Source organism: Zalophus californianus, chromosome 8 (genome assembly GCF_009762305.2).
Source record: "Zalophus californianus isolate mZalCal1 chromosome 8, mZalCal1.pri.v2, whole genome shotgun sequence".
Classification (NCBI taxonomy): Eukaryota; Metazoa; Chordata; class Mammalia; order Carnivora; family Otariidae; genus Zalophus; species Zalophus californianus.
The window spans coordinates 91,377,986-91,394,175 of NC_045602.1; the positions used below are offsets into that span (position 1 = coordinate 91,377,986).

At 43.2% G+C, this 16,190-nt stretch overlaps 1 protein-coding gene across 1 annotated transcript in view; it reads left to right on the forward strand.

The window, feature by feature from the left end:
* Window positions 1-8,376: 8,376 nt before the first annotated feature.
* Window positions 8,377-16,190, forward strand: part of NAPB (NSF attachment protein beta) — a 42,234-nt gene continuing 34,420 nt past the window's right edge. Inside the window, exon 1 of the mRNA XM_027623602.2 lies at window positions 8,377-8,565. Coding sequence (XP_027479403.1) covers window positions 8,468-8,565 — 98 coding nt within the window. The 5' untranslated portion in view covers window positions 8,377-8,467. The remainder of the gene's footprint in view (window positions 8,566-16,190) is intronic.

Consider the following 16,190-nt stretch of genomic DNA (forward strand, 5'->3'; position numbering starts at 1 on the left):
ATTTGTCTTAGATCAACCCACAGCTATGTGGTGTGTGGGTGACATGGTGGTAGGCCACAGGGGGTTGTCTGTGAGCTGCACAACTTCTTGGTTTTGCCTGTTGCCAGCCAGGCTTGGAAATCCTTTGTCAGGCTGCTCCCAGGGAAAAAAATAGCAGGAAAGAGAGGGACAATGTATCTTATCACTGAGGGCAGTATGGGTCTGCTTGTGTGGGCTGAGGAGTCTGGAGACTGGGAGTTTCCTGGCTGTGGTTTTTCATCTACCTTGTCATTACTGCCCCTCCACCCCACATGAACTTCACAGGTTCTTCCTTGACCCCAGTTCTCTTGAGCCTGCACAGACCACTCATCAGTCTGGTCAAAACCATTGCTCATCATGATATGCTTCTGATTGGAAACCCAAAGCAGAGTGCCATTACTCCCGGAAGTGGGAAGGGACCTGGAGGTCTTCTAGCAGGTGAGAATCCATGTCCCAGGCTGCTGGGCTTGTTCCAGGACAGGCAGCTAGGTAGACCATCCCTCACCCAGGCAGACTGAGTCCAGACATCCAGGCTGGTCAGTTCTGGTCTTGCTGCGGGGCCAGGGGATGCTGTGAAGAGTAGGAGAGCTGTAGAGTAGTCAGACGTCGGGCTGCCCTTCCACAGTTTCTTGGCAGCTGCTTCACCTTCGGAGTCTTAGTTACCTCATCTGTAAAATCCACATGATAGTAAAAACATCAGAATATTTTAAAAGGTACCTAGCAGTGCCTGGAACACAGGGCTCAATCATTTGGGTTCTTCTCCCCATATTTTTTTAATTTATCTATCTATCTATCTATCTATCTATCTATCTATCTATCTATCTATCTATCTAAACTCTTCCTTGTTCTGCTCTCAACTGGCTGCTGACCTAGAAATTACCTTGACAAGAAGCAAATCTATTTGAGAGCCACCCTGTCCCCAGAAACCCTTCAAAGCCGGCCCAGCAAGGAACAATCTGCAGTCTGGGTACCTGCATGACTACTCTCCCAAGCACGGCTGCAGGGGATCATTGCCTAGGCTAACAGTGGCAGGCTGCAACTGCAGCCCCGAGCCCCTGAGCCCTCATCCCTGGAGCTGCAGAAGAAGGACATGGCTGACATTGGCTGGAAGATGCCCGCTGGTCCTGGGGAGCAGGCCAGCAGCAGGCGCAGAATGTCAACAATGACAAGGTGGTAGTACAGATGGCTCAGAGCTGGCATTGCCCCAAAAGGCTCAGTGTACATTTTCCCTTTCCAGACAAGGAAACCTGAGAAATCACGAGGTTCAGAAAGTCAGAGATGTCATAAGACATGGAACATTCTCGCTGTCTCTGTAGGATCTCCACCTGGGGACTGAGAGTGACAGGGTTTGTCGGCAGGCCACCGTCCTCATGCAGCCTTTGGTCTCCTTTCTGCGGCCATTCTCCCTGGTGCAGCACTGGTTTACCAGCTCCTAAACAGGCTACTCCATTTAAGTAACCATCACATCTCATTTTGAAAGCGAATAAAAAGTACGCAGGCTCTGCAGACTGTTGTTCTCCTGTTTCTGGTCTCCGGCTATACTTCTGTTTTTCCGTGAGCAGGCAACCATCCTCCTGAAGCAACAAGCAGCAAAAGCTGAAAAGGGCCAAAACTTTGTTGTAACCTTCAAGTGTTCAAGTTCAAGTCTTTTGTCCATCTTTTCTATTTGGTGGTTTGCCTCCCATTGATTTGTAGGATTTCTTTACCCTTAGTAATAATTATTTTGGGGTATATTTCCTGCAAATATCTTTTCTGGGTTGTGGTTTTGTCTTTTCATTTGAGTTATATGCTATGTTAACGAAAAGAAATCCTTCATCTTAATGGAGTGAACGTATTGATTTTTTTCTCTTATGGTTGGCAGTTTTGATATCTCATTTAAGAAATCAAGGTCATGAAGCTACTTTCCTGTATTTTCATTTAAAACTTCTAAAAGTTTTTACCCAAAACTCATGTGACATTGTGTGTCAACTATACTTCAATAATAATAAAAAAAAAAGTCAGTTTCAAAGTTAAGCATTTCACACTTATGTCCATTACCATCAATATTTTTGTGCCAGGTGTATTTGCTAATATCTCATTCAGAATTCTTGTATCCATGTTCCTGAGTGAGACTGGCCCAAGATTTTCCTTTCTCATACAGGCGTTTTCTAGTTTGGGTCTCAAGGTTGCACCTCATACAACAAGCTGGGGAACGTGTCAGTCAGGGTCCCTGCAGTAAATAGAGGCACACTCGCAATAGGAAGGTTTATTTTACAGGGGGTACTTACAATGCTGCAGGTGCAAGTGAATCCCAAGGCACAGGGCTGTCATTTGCTGGCAGATGAGGGGAGCAATCTCGATGTCAGGGAGCATCAGCTGGCCACCCTGCAGATGGACCGGTGAACAGATGCCATGATTTCACTCACCTTCTGCCCCTCCACCTCAGGCTGAGCACCTCATTGGCCTCATGCACCAGAAGTCCAAGGACATGGAACCCTATTGGTGGAGTCCCTACAGATCAGCCTTTTGGGGCAGAGAGCAGCATAAAGCAAGGTAATGAGTGGGACGGAGAGGAGGGGGGGATCAACGTGATCAAACACGGGGACATGTCCCTCTCTTTTAATTCCCTGGAGGAGTTGCTAGTTTGTTACGTTTCTGTCCATGTCTTTTAGGGACTGGGAAAGAGAGAGTCTATATGTAGCTTCATTTCATTTTCTTTATCTGGACACTCTCGCAATATACAGTCAATTCTCATCAATCAAAGTAGTTATGATCTATAAAGTCACTACAAACACTGAGTTAACAAGTACTGAACCATTGCTCCCCAGGAAAGCACAGGTTTGGTTCCCTTGAGTCTCTGGTCACATTTTTGTCAGCCCATTAACTGTTTTATATGTGTTTCTGTTTAAAGACACTTTATTTGATGTATATCTTGACTTGTTAACATTGAACTCATAGCCAACAGCACCATAACTTGTGCCTGAACAAAGCTTATCTAACACGTATCTTCTCCCTAAGGCACAGCACCACTTTCTTGTGCTGAGGAACACCAGGAGACTTATTTACAGTATGAGCTAAAAAAAAAAAAAAAGTTAGTAAGCTGAAAACATGTTTATCATGCCACTCAAATTTTTCACTGCTCTGCACATGTCCATAAATGACTGCAGAAATTCATAGTATTGGTTTGGGGGTTACAAATGGATTTTAGCAAATAGGCAAATTTGCAAATATAGAATCCGTGGATGCTGAGCATTTACTGTACTTTCAAATGCAGTCACTACAACAGTGCTTATGAAGACTCAGTTCTTTCAGACTATGAGATGTCTGAAGACTCAGTTCTTTCAGACTATGAGATGTTAGCACCACACCTAAGTAAGCCTGTTACAGTGTGACCACTGATAGGAAACCCTTTCTTTATTTTGGGACAGATCTGACTATTCTGGTAATAGGCAAATAGGATGAAACTCAAACATGCCACAATTGGAAAGGGTTATATAAGATTTGGTGCAATGAACTATTATCCATTAACACCTAATTGCAAAGACTAGTAGCAATCTAGAAAATGCTTATGTATCCTTAGAAACATATAGATAAAAAATGAGTAGAAAGGGATGAATTTTTCCTAAAATTTCTTTTAATTAAAGAAATTTAGATCAATTAAATTAAAATAATAATGTGAAAGGAAATCGAAACAGTCCAGGAAATAAACCCATTTTTCTCTGTAAGCCATTGTGCCTGCAGCTTAGAACTATAATTCTGGCTAGAACTATATTAACTATCGAGAAGAAAAGTCTTAGAATATATCATTATATAAATAAAAGTTGGGTCATCTTGGTTTTTATGTCTGTTTGCCATTTTTAAAAGTATCCAGTTAATTTCAAACTGTGTGGTGGAATTTCATATCAGTTAATGAAAAGAATAACATTAATTAATGACATAATATTACTTTTTCACAAGTATTTTCTTGAACTTAATTTACCATTTTCTATGTTTCCTCTAACAGATATTTTGTACATTTAATTTTGCTTTTTCTAATGTTTTGGTCTAAATTTCACAGAACAATTTCTTAAGAAAATGGTAAATAATATTAACAGAACTGTCTTCAGGAATAGTTGTAGTAATTTCGACACAGCATGAAATGTCTCAAACACACACACACACACACATACACAAACTACTATTGATTTGAAAATTTAAAAAATATATAATAAAAACCACTTATTTAATTATCCCTCTGGAGTTCCCCATTCAATTGCTCTCGGGTTTTGCGAGTCCATGAGGAAAATGAAAAGAATCACCATGAATAGAATAATTAAATTCTAGCCTCAAAGCTACACAAAGTGCAGAAGCCCAGCCTCATCAACATGAATAGAGAACGTTTATTTTCATTAATTCATTATTTTGATGCTTTTGGATGAAGAGCCTTCTGGAATGAATTCTTTTCTTCCCTGCCTTCGAAAGGGGACCACACTGGAGCAGCCCTGGCCTTGTCCCTCCCGACACCTCTGAGCCACTCTTAGGCTACTGAGGCTGAGACATCAGTGGAGGAGGCAGCCAAAGATGGGGCAGACCCTCCCGGGGTTCCAAGGCCCTTGGAGGTGAGGGGCTGCTCCACAGCCTGGGGGCTCCAGCTTCACAGTTTTGTCAGTGCAACCAGGCTCCCTTGAATATAACTCTGGTGGGTTTAACACCTCTGACAAATCCTTTGAGACCCTCCCCTTGAATACAGGTGAGCCTGAGCAATTTGCTTCAGGGAAATAGAAATGATGCCTCAGAACTTGAGACCTTAAGTTGTAAAGGTGATTCAGCAGCTGCCTGGCTCCCATCCCCCTAGCACCTTTGGAACCCTGGTCACCATGTAAACATTCGGAGAGAGAAACCAGGAGCCTTGGCTGTTCTGGCCTTTCGAGTCTTCCCATCTCAGACAGCAGGCATGAGTAGAAAGCCCTGAAGATGACCCCAGCTCCAGCTACCACCTGACTGAGAGACCCCCAAGTGAGAACCACCCATCTGAGCCCAGTCGGGCCCCAGAACCACAAATGATACTAAATAATAAACAACTACTATAGCTTTTCACCCCTAAGTTTGAAGTGACAACCAGAACCCCAAGTATACAGTTATCCACAGATGGCAATACCGATTTATGAATTTGTAATGAACACCATGACTGTGTCTGGGTACCAGAACACACCTATCAGTCCTCAGTGCATACGGTCCCCGTCTTAGTTTGTGTTCTCCCAGAAGCAGACCTTGAGACAAGGATTCTAGTGAAAGCAATTTCTTAGGCAGTAACACCAGAAGGCAGTGCCAGTAGGAGTGTGGGGAAAGGCAAGGGAAGAAAGTCAGTAAAGAGTACAGAACAAGGAACGTTCTACTGTGAGCAGCTTGGAGCTCACTGCCACTGGGGACCCCTATGAGTGAGTGTAAAACATTGCTCAGAGTTGTCCCACCAGAAGGGTACTTATCTTCCAATTTGCCAACATTCATTGATTGAGGGCTGCTCATAGGAGGCCAAGAGGCATTGATTTCCTTGTTAATGTAGTTAATTAATCTTCCCCACTTCTTTGGCACTCCAGCAGAACAGGCTGGAAGGCCAAAGAGAACCCTCAGGAGAATTGCAGGTGCTGGCAGTTGGGACCCCCAGGCTAGTCATGGCCAGAAGTTTCCTACAGACTTTGGAATCAGAGGGAGGGGGGGTGGGTGACACTAAGTGAATGCAGGACCTGGTAGCTGCTGCTCAGCTGCAGGGCAGGCAGGCATAGTGGGAGCCAACTGCACTCAGTGGCATGGGAGAAACTCACCCAGTGCACTGGGCCCCCGCACTGCCACTCCAGATCCCAGTCCGGACAGTCCTGGAGGTGCAATGCATTTGTGCCCACTGCACCTTCCCTTGGTACTGGTCTCCACACAGGACTTTTCCCATGCTGCACTGCCTTCTGTGAACACATGCAAAGGGCCACACCTTGTTTTTCACACAGATCGTTTTCTGATCCTGCCTCTCTTACAGCAGGCTATTCGCAAATGGCTTCAGTCTTGCCTTTGCAGAGCACCTCTCAGGGTGAACAGTTGGACACTCGACATTCCTGTGTGTTCATTCAGTCTGAATGCCTGTGAGTCTGCCCTGATCATAGGGAAAGGCCTGCAGGTTCTGCTTGGTTCTGCCTGGTAAAGGGTGCAGGCTCCTCCTTTCTTTCTCCATCTTCTCAGAAACTGTCTGAAGTCTTTCCTTCCAAGTGTCCAGAGCGGCTGAAAGGCAAGATATGTCTAGGCCAGCATTGTCAACTTCGTGCCATAAATAGAAATGTTCTGTATTTGTGCATTCCAATATGACAGCCACTAGGTACATGCGGCAATTGAGCAGTTAAAATGTGGCTAGTGTGACTGAGGAACAAAATTTTACATTTGATTTCATATTATTTGATTTAAATTTAAATGGCCTCTTTCAGTGAGTGGCCACCATCCTGGTCAGCACAGGTGTACATCATGGGTCCTTTGGACCCACTCTAGGACAGCTTCTACTTGAGGGCTTCACTCTTTCCCTGGCGCACAGCAGAGCAGGTCTCCTTTTCCCTCCTGCTTGGAGGAGTCCTCATCTGTCTTTCATTCATCCTCATTCTTTGAGGTTTTTCTCTCTGCCCTGCCACCCCCCTCTATCTAGCCTCTGGAAGAAGAAAACAAGTGCTCTACACAACAATTACAGTTTAAAGTTTTTTCCCTACTTGGGTATGGACTGAGGAAGGATGGGAGTGACTGTCAGAAAGAAGAGAATGAAGGAAATACCCAGAAACATTAAAAATGTCAAGATGTACCCTGCCACCCCTAGCTGCATGTTCTGGCTCAGAGGAGGAAGTCCATTCTACCTCCTTTTGAGCTGACCACAGATTTGAGAATCTAGAATTGTATGCTTTACAATAGCGCAGAGAGTTCTTATTAAAATGTACATTTCCTAGACTCCAACCTCAGGAGATCCTGATATAAACAGCTAGCGGCTTAGGGATCAGTATTTCTTGAACATCCGTTACTTTGGGCCAGCTTTGGGAGCTGCTTTAATCAAAATAATGATCCTGCACTTAGGAGCTTTTGAGTTGGCTCCACTCCATGAAATTCCCATGGACTGCTCTGCTTTTCAAATGCTTATGTCCAATTTTGCAGTTTTTCCTCTTTAATCTGACATTTACTGACACCTCTAATTTCCTGCCTCCTTATTCTCCAATACTGCTTCAAAAGAACACAAATTAGGCTTTTGAAGTTAGAGTATTGCATGTAGTAATAGTAAATAAATTCTGCCTGAAGATCTGATACGTCCATCTCTAGAGTTCCTTCAATGTTTGAACTCTGTGACATATGCTTTAGTTACCTTTCTAGGAGTTTGGCCTTCGTTGCCTTGCTTCTAAAGACAGGCTTCATTCTAAAGACAGTTTGACATTGTCACACATTCTCATTTGGCAGTGATTTTCATATTTGCTTCACCACCTCTGCTTTAGCATTGCCAAATGCAAATGGTCTAGATTTTGTATAAAACAAAAACAAAACAAAACAAAAAAACAAAACAAAGAAAAAAAGCCACCCCCTCCAGGACAGGCCTGGAAATTGTTGGCACATGATAGCATCTATCTATGGATTCTTCTGCTAGGGAATTAGAAGTCCTCCAGGCAGGCCTGTGCCCCAGGAGACTCACCCTCTAGGGCCAGCACCATGTAAAGAATAAGAGAGCTCAAAGCTTCCCATCCATGGAAAATAATTCAATTCGAAGAGTGGATTATGCATATATAGCATAAATGCAACTTATTTATAACCAAGAAAGAGAGAACCGACATTAAGTTGTAATACGGAGAAACTGAAAAATAACTCTGAATTTATATTGGGGAAAATGATGCATTCTTAAACGCCTTGCTCTGGAGATAAAAATGGCTCTTTCTTCCAGCTGTTGCTGGTGGGTGGTTGGGTGGATGGGCATCACATGGTTAATGAAATTGCTTTCAGTGGCTGCGTTAGATTCCCTTTTGCAGAACTTGAGCGTAGGTTGAACGTTCCAATCTGTTATCCACCGTTTCCTCATCTATCCCATTGCCAGGTGTCAGTCGTGGTGAGCAAGGGATTCCTGAACCAACATGATGCGGCGTGTTTGAGGTTACCCTAACTAGAAAGCCACGCATCATCTTCCATTTCCCCGCATACTAAATGATTAAAGTTCACCTTGGACTAAGACCCCTACGGAGAGCCACGCCCCTCGCCCCGAAATCCCGGGCGCTGGCAGTCTGCAAGCTCCGATCCCCACCCCGCCTGGCTCTGCGGCCCTCTGGGAATTGTAGTTGACACCTCCCCCATCTCCGGCGCCAGGGTCCGACCCGGCACTACAAGTCCCGAAAGGCCTTGCGCACCACGCCTGCGCTCCCCATCTCTGGGAGAGAAGGGCGAAGGCGCTGAAGGCGCGTCGGAGCCGGGAGAGGAGATTGTGGCAGCGGGCGACATGGACAACGCGGGGAAGGAGCGAGAGGCGGTGCAGCTGATGGCGGAGGCCGAGAAGCGAGTCAAGGCCTCCCACTCCTTCCTCCGAGGGCTCTTTGGGTGAGCTCCAGACCGCGAGTGCCCTGAGGGGGGTCTCCGTCGCGGGCCCCTTCCTCAGCCAGCCGCCCCCACGCGCGTCCAGTTGAATCCCCTCTCTCCCCTGAGACGCCCGTGGGCCCTCATTTCCCCTGCATCTTCCAGAGAGCTCCTAAGCCTTAGAGCCTCCCAGAGACACCCTACCAAGAACGCCACAGGGGCTCTCAGGACCCCCGCGCGCCCCCAGACCTCACCCCCGTACGTCCCCTGGAACCTCCAGGATCTCTCGGGGTCCCTCAGCCCCCACACACCTTCCAGACATCCCCGGAAGTCCCCCGAGCCCCCACGCCCCCTCCGCCCCGGCGTTATCCACGCGTTGGTTCGGCGGGGGGGGTCCCACGCCTCGCCTGGAGGGGTGCAGTCGCCGCCACGGCGGGATAGATTTGTTCGTTTCGCCACGGTTGAAGCCGCGTCCCTCGGAGACCCGTGTTAGTGGGAGGCGAGCCCAGGAGGAGCTGGAGGGGCGGGTCCGGGGACCCCCCGCCCCGGCGCCTGGCTGGTGCATCTGGGCGCATCTGGCTGGGCAGGTGGGTCCCCGGGAGGAGCAGACTGTCGCGGCGCCCCCATTCCAGAGATCGTGTGCCCGTTTGCCTTGCGCCAAGTGGACGTTTAATAAATGTTCGTTGGAGAACGAATACGTTTTCTCAGCAAAGTCTTTTTACTTCACCAGAGATTGATGGGTTTGCCAGTGCCTCCTGTTTGATTAAGGATAACGCAGTTCCTGTCTAAGTCGGCGTCTTTGGGGAATCCCGTTCATTTTCTGTAATTCTTACGTGTTCTCCTAGGGAAGGTCTTAAATTCGGACCTCCCAAAAAGCAGAGCTTGAATATGTGAATGATTCAGCTGTTTAGGATTAGAGAGGCTGAAATTTCCTGGTGGTTTTTGTTGTTGTTGTTGTTGTTTTTCTTTTTGAAAGTGGAAGATCTGCCGACAGCAAGAGCATATTTTTATTTTTGAGAAGGACCAGTACTTTATTAGAGTTTTATTTCTGTACTAAATTCAGTTTGGAATCTGCTTGTTTTGCCACCTTCATTCTTTTGATTATAATATAACACTTTACCGTTGTGAAAACATCTCCAGGAAATGCTTAGATACAGGTTTCATGCAGTGCACAGTAGTACAGGATGCAAAGATGCATAAAGGTAAGGGTTCCTTTCCTCAGGAACCTCTCAAAGGGCATTTATCCTAGCTGGTTTCTAAATTTCTTGCAGGACGTGTAGTTCAAACACAGCAAATTCATAATAAGTTGTCCCCCTTTTACAAGTTACCCTGATATACGCTGATACTTAAGGAGTACTGCCTCATACTTGATGCTGACACCAAACAATAGCTCCTTTCTGTGATTCACAAAACATTTAAAATCTATTCAAATAAAATTTAATGTTCTAGCACCTCCTGCCTAGAGGTGATCTTAATGTCACAGCAGATTTTAAGTCAGGATGTACTTCCGTGGAAGAGAATCTATAATTGGCAGAGGAAAACATTACAGCACTTGATACTGGTCTCAGGGGAACCCTCCTTTCTGTGAAGAGGTGTTGCGTTATTGTTTTTGTGAAACTAGGCCAAGTCTTGAGCCAGTAATCCTAAAAGGATTTTGAAAAGGCTTTTGTTTATAAACAAACTTCTGTTTGTTTGCTGATTGTTGATCACCTGTTTCATTGACAGGAGGTATAGGAAGACTTTCACCTTCACTCTTTACACTTAGTTTGCACAAGTCATTGCATCCTAGGCCTGGCCTGGATATGGCAGGCCAGTTGATGTCTTAGCTCTTGGTTGGGGGGCAAGGTACTTAGCCTCTCTGTGCGTTAGTTTCATCTGCTATAAAAAGGGGTAATAATAGTATATCTCATAGTGAGGGTTCAGTGAGTTTATGCTTATAAAACATTTAGGACCATTGGAGATGGTGATTATGAAATATTAATTAGCATATTCATCAAAATTGTCAGCCATTATTTACCAAGGAAGCAGAGAGCCAGACAGATTAAGTGACTCTGCCGGAATTTCAGAGCCAAAGACCTTTAGGACTAGATCTTTGGTCTTTTAATTAAAGATTTGAAAGAGTTTTGTACCATGTTAAGTGTTATTTTTCCTATGGGGAACTGTGTTATTTTCAGTGATAGTTGGCTCCAGGAAAGCTTAGGGAAGACGAGTACTCACGGTTCTGTGAGTTTTAATAGTATATAATTACTTGAAGCCAAAAGCTAGGCCTAGTTTCTCTGTCAGTTACAGTAGGAAGGCCGATTCTGTATCAGTTTTAGATGTTTAGAATCTTCCATTATATCTGACATCATTTATACTTGTCCTCATCCTTCTAGGCTGGAGCACATGTTAGTCCACCCTGCCACCCTTCTTTTAATGTAGAATTTTCCCATCTACTTGTTACCCTTTCTTGACACCACAGTGTAGTCCATCTCCCCATGTCAGACTCCTGAATTAACAGAACACACGTACTGACCTATCATCAGTTTCATCCAAGCTCCATGTATTTAAGAGCTGACCAGTTAGTGCTTTAAAGGGGACAGGTGATGCTCTTTTGAAGACGTGGCAGCCATTAGAAGATGCTCAGCATTTGCAGCACACTTCCCATGGACTCATTCTCATTATCCTAACTGCAGATTAAAATGTATTAGGAGCTTATTTTCTTCACCCCCTGTTTATCCACCACCCACACAGGTTTTGTGGCAATACTGTATTCTCACTACTATTCTATTGCTGTTTCTTGTTGCTTTCAGTAAGATTAAATGAAAATATACATTGTATATTCCTGAGGAAAGGTCAGTTGTGTATTCTGTGTACAAGGCACAAGTCCCATGCTTGTCTGCAAGATGTTAGTGAGCCACGGAGGGATGCAGCCATCACAAAATACCTATTATGGGTGTTCTGCTTTTCTGCTTGACTGCCAGTTAAATAGTGGTGTGTTTTTTTAGCTGTGGTATTGAATTAAAATTTACTCTTTCTGAAGGGCTTAGCATAGTATAGCAAAATTACCACCAAAAGAGTTCTGTTTTCATTTCATTTGTTCCCAGGGATGAGTTATGGAATTTTTCAAATTCGATTGTAGAATCTTAATGAACTGCCATTAAGATCTTAAACTGGCCTGAGTGTGACAGTAAAGTAGTTTTGAATTGCTAAGGTCTCTCTTGCTATCTTCTCCTTGTTAATAGGAGGCCAGATTGGGGATAGCCTGCACAGTGCACATCAAAGAGAATGGCTGCTTAAGAATGGCAGTTGGAAGATGTTCTGCATGGCTAATGCTGTCTTCTCCTACTTTTGGATGTTGCCCAGTTGTAAAGCTTGTAAAGAGCCATGAATTTGGCAGTGTCAAATTTAATGAAAGACCGTATTGCGTTATCTTGACGCAATTATGAGTCTATAATTTAGCTATTTTTGAAAATTGGGAATATTTCTTGAACATTGTAAGACCATCAATTATTGGTATTTTTCACTCAGCTTTATTTCTCAAAGGTTGTTTTTAAATTTTGCCAAAATGTGATGAGGACATATGATAGCATTTGTAAAGCATTAGGGGCACCTGGGTGGCTCAGTCGGTTAAGCATCCGACTCTTGGTTTCCACTCAGGTCATGATCTCAGGGTGATGGGATTGAGCCCTGAGTCTGGCTCCTTGCTGAGTGTGGAACCTGCTTGAGATTTTCTTTTTCCCTCTCCCACTGTTCCCTCCCCACCCCCCACTTAAAAAAAAATTTTTTTTTTTTTTGGTTTTCTAGTTTTACTGCCAAGTTATAGCTTGTGTACCAAATGATAAAATCTTTCTAGATTGGCCTTTTTCTGTTTGCATTTGCAGTGTTCACCATCTGTTCTCATTCTCGTGAGCCCCATGAGGTGCACTTGTTTAGAAGAGGTAGGGAGAGGAACGCCTGGGTGGCTCAGTCGGTTAAGTGGCTGCCTTCAGGCCAGGTCATGATCCCAGGGTCCTGGGATCGAGTCCCACATCGGGGTCCTTGCTCAGCAGGGAACCTGCTTCTCCCTCTCTCCCTCTGCTTGTGCTCTCTCTGTCAAAAAAAAAAAAAAAAAAAATCTTAGAATAGGTAGGGAGGACCCATGGTGGTATGTGGCTCCAGAATGTAAGCTCCTGGTGAGTGTCTGTCTTAATATCATTGCTGTCACCCCGCACCTCACTCGATGTGTGCCAGCCAGTAGGCACTTGGTGAATATTGGTAGAGAGAATATGTGAATGCTCCTAACATGTTGATTTTTTTCTTTTACTCTTTAGTTTTTGAGAGCAAAGGCAACAAAGTGAAAGGGAGTTCATGTCACGTTTTTCTATGTTTTACCTAAATATGTGTTTATTATAAATGTAGTAGCTACTACATATGTGAGAAAAATGCAAGGACTATGGAAAAGTTCCAGTTAAAAAGTAAAGTATTCCCTGAGTCTCCCCTCTCCTAAATCGTACTCCCCAGAAGTAATGGTTTTTAACTTCCTGTTTAATTCCTCTGATGGTTACCACTGTAATTCTAAATAATTTTGGAATACTTCTACTTCTTGACTTACTAATTTTAGACAGTATCTAATGATTCTGCTAAAAATGAATAGTTACATGGCCTTGCATTTTCTCTTACCTCCTGATTTTACTTAGTTAATTGTCAACCTCTAAATATTAACTTTTATATATGAATAACATTTAAACTATAATTCTACTTTTTTTTTTTCCAATAGTTCCCTATTTCTGTGAGTTACAGAGTGGCCATGAGTAGGTTGTTCAATTTGGGATATTTTTGAGATGCCAGGAAGATGGGTATAAGCCAAGGCTGTCTGTCCATCCAGCCAGGACATAGGATCATCCAAGTTCTAGGAGACTTTGCAATCTGTTCTTATGAACACTTTGTGTTCATTTGATTAGATGGTAAGATCACTAAAGTGTTTGTACCTTCAAAGCATTTTCAGTGACTAACACTTAGGGTTCACAGTAAGGAAACATTGGAAGTAGAATTTTAGAATGCTAACCATTTCTGTATTTAAATGGAGCTTATTATAAGTAATGGTAATGTAATTAAAATCGAAATAACTGATAGATCATTCCTTCTTGGCTTAAAGTACATATTTTTTCATGATAAGGAAGTATCTGTCAACTTCTGTTTTAATGAGTGTTTTTATCAGAGATTGACGAGTCATATTTTTTTAAAAAGATTTTATTTATTTATTTGAGACAGAGAGGGAGAGAGAGAGAGCATGAGTGGTGAGGAGGGGCAGAGGGTGGGGGAGAAGCAGACTCCCTGCTGAGCAAGGAGCCTGACAGGGGACTTGATCCCAGGACCCTGAGATCATGACCTGAGTTAAAGACAGATGCTTACTTAACCAATTGAGCCACCCAGGCACCCCAAGAGTTATATTTTGAAGGCCTCTTTAATATCTGTGAAGACAAACATGATTTTTCTCCTTAGTTACTAATACGTTAAACTGTCCTGGCATTCCTTGAATAACCCCTATAGACTATAATGTATTATTTTTTAATGTGCTATTTGATTCTGTTTTTAACTATTTTCCTTTGAATTATTTTCTTTACGGTTCTTTTGTATATAGCCCATCAGGTTGAAGTATCGATGTTACAGGTGCCTCATAAAAAGAATGTAGAGATTTTCCTTTTACCCCATGCTATGGTCCTTGAAGATTTAAGTGGAACCCTTAAATTGACTTTTTTGAACATTCTTTAGTTCAGTAGTTACTTCCCTTTGTCACTTCTGTTTTTGTGCATTTACCTTTCTCTCTTGATTCTTTTGATCCTTTTCCTCAAACAGCTAATATTTTGACTCACAGGTTTTATTAGTTTCCTGTTTTCTTCTTTTAACTCTGTTGCTTGCTTCCATTTTTTCCTCTGGCTTTTTGGGGGGAATGGAAGATGGTATTTATTTCACTATTTCTATTACTTATATGGGTCCAAATACTCATGGATGAATTTTCCTTTAAAACTGTATTAATGTTTTAAATTGTATCCCCCCTGCACTGATCTTGATATATAGTTTTTTATTGTCATTCGTTTCCCCTTTAATCCAAGAATTTGTGGGTTGTATTCGAGGTGGAGGTGCTTTGATTTCTAGTTTTCTTTCATTATCATCAGAGAACTTACTAAGGTTTTCTTTGCCACCTGATATATGATTGGTGTTTATGAATGGCCCTTGCACACTTGTGAAGAAGGCAGATGTTCTCTTATTGGAGTGTATGCCTTGATAGAGATCCCTGAGATGTAGATTTTGATTATGTTGTCAAGGCCTTTCACATCTGTGTTTATTTTTTGTCCACTTGACTTGCTTTGGACTAAAGGGGTATAGTCATATCTCCTTTTATAAGTGCATTTCTGTCTATCTTGCATTTCTTATAGTTTCTGCTTTATGAAGGTGGCTACTATGTTTGGTAAGTAGATGTTCAAAACTAATATAATTCCATTATGAATTGTATCTTTAGCATTAACGAGTGAATTTCTTTCTTTCATTTGGTATTTTTGAGCCCAAATTCTGCCTTGTCTGATACTGGAGTAGCAATCCTTGCTTTCTTATTATTTGTGTTTGCCTGCTTGAGGACTGTATTATGTAAGAGGATTATACATTCTGTCTGCTGCCATGTGACCTGTGCTGCCTGGCTCTGGGCAAAGTGTGCTTCCCCTCCCCACTGAGTCTGCTCTGGCCCATGACTGACTTTGAGGGAGTGGAAGGGGGGATGCACTCTCTGCCTGAGCAGAAGCTGCAGGGGTCATCCCTTGCTTCTGTCCTGGTTGGGTGGGGGGGAATAAAATACACACACACACACACACACACACACACACACACACACTCCTGATAGGGCTACATTCCAGACACACACACACACACACACACACACACACACACACTCCTGATAGGGCTACATTCCAGACACACACACACACACACACACACACTCTCCTGATAGGGCTACATTCCAGACACACACACACACACACTCTCCTGATAGGGCTATATTCCAGACACACACACACACACACACACACACACACACTCCTGATAGGCGCACACACACACACACACACACACACACTCCTGATAGGCTACATTCCAGAATAGAGGGATGACACATGGAGAAAGAACCAGCACAACTGGCCTGCAGTAACAGGTAAAGTAAGTGAGAAAGAAGCCTTTGGAGATTTGAGGGTTATTTGTTGTTGCAACAAATCAAACAAAAGTTGGTTGATGTATGTGGTATACTTTTGACGTCCTTTTAATCGTAAGCCTTTCAGAATAGCTTTATTTTATTTGTATCTCTCCTATTGAGCACACAGTTGGCTTTTTTGTGAGCAAATCTAAAAATCTTCAGTCCACTTACATTGTTTGTATGACTGGTATATGATTGGTTTTTAAATCTGTCATCTTGCTTTATATTTATTATGTCTTTATTAATTATGTATGATGTTTTAATTTTCTTCATGTGATCTCTTTTCTCTTATTTTTGGAAATTTTGTATTTTTGTTCTACTTGGTAACCTTTAGACTATGAATTTTTTTTTAATGTCCTTAGCTCTAGTAGGCCTCTAGTATTTGATGTGGGAAAACACCCATTACTTATGTGCCAGTCCCTGAGCCTGTTCTAAATTTCTCCCT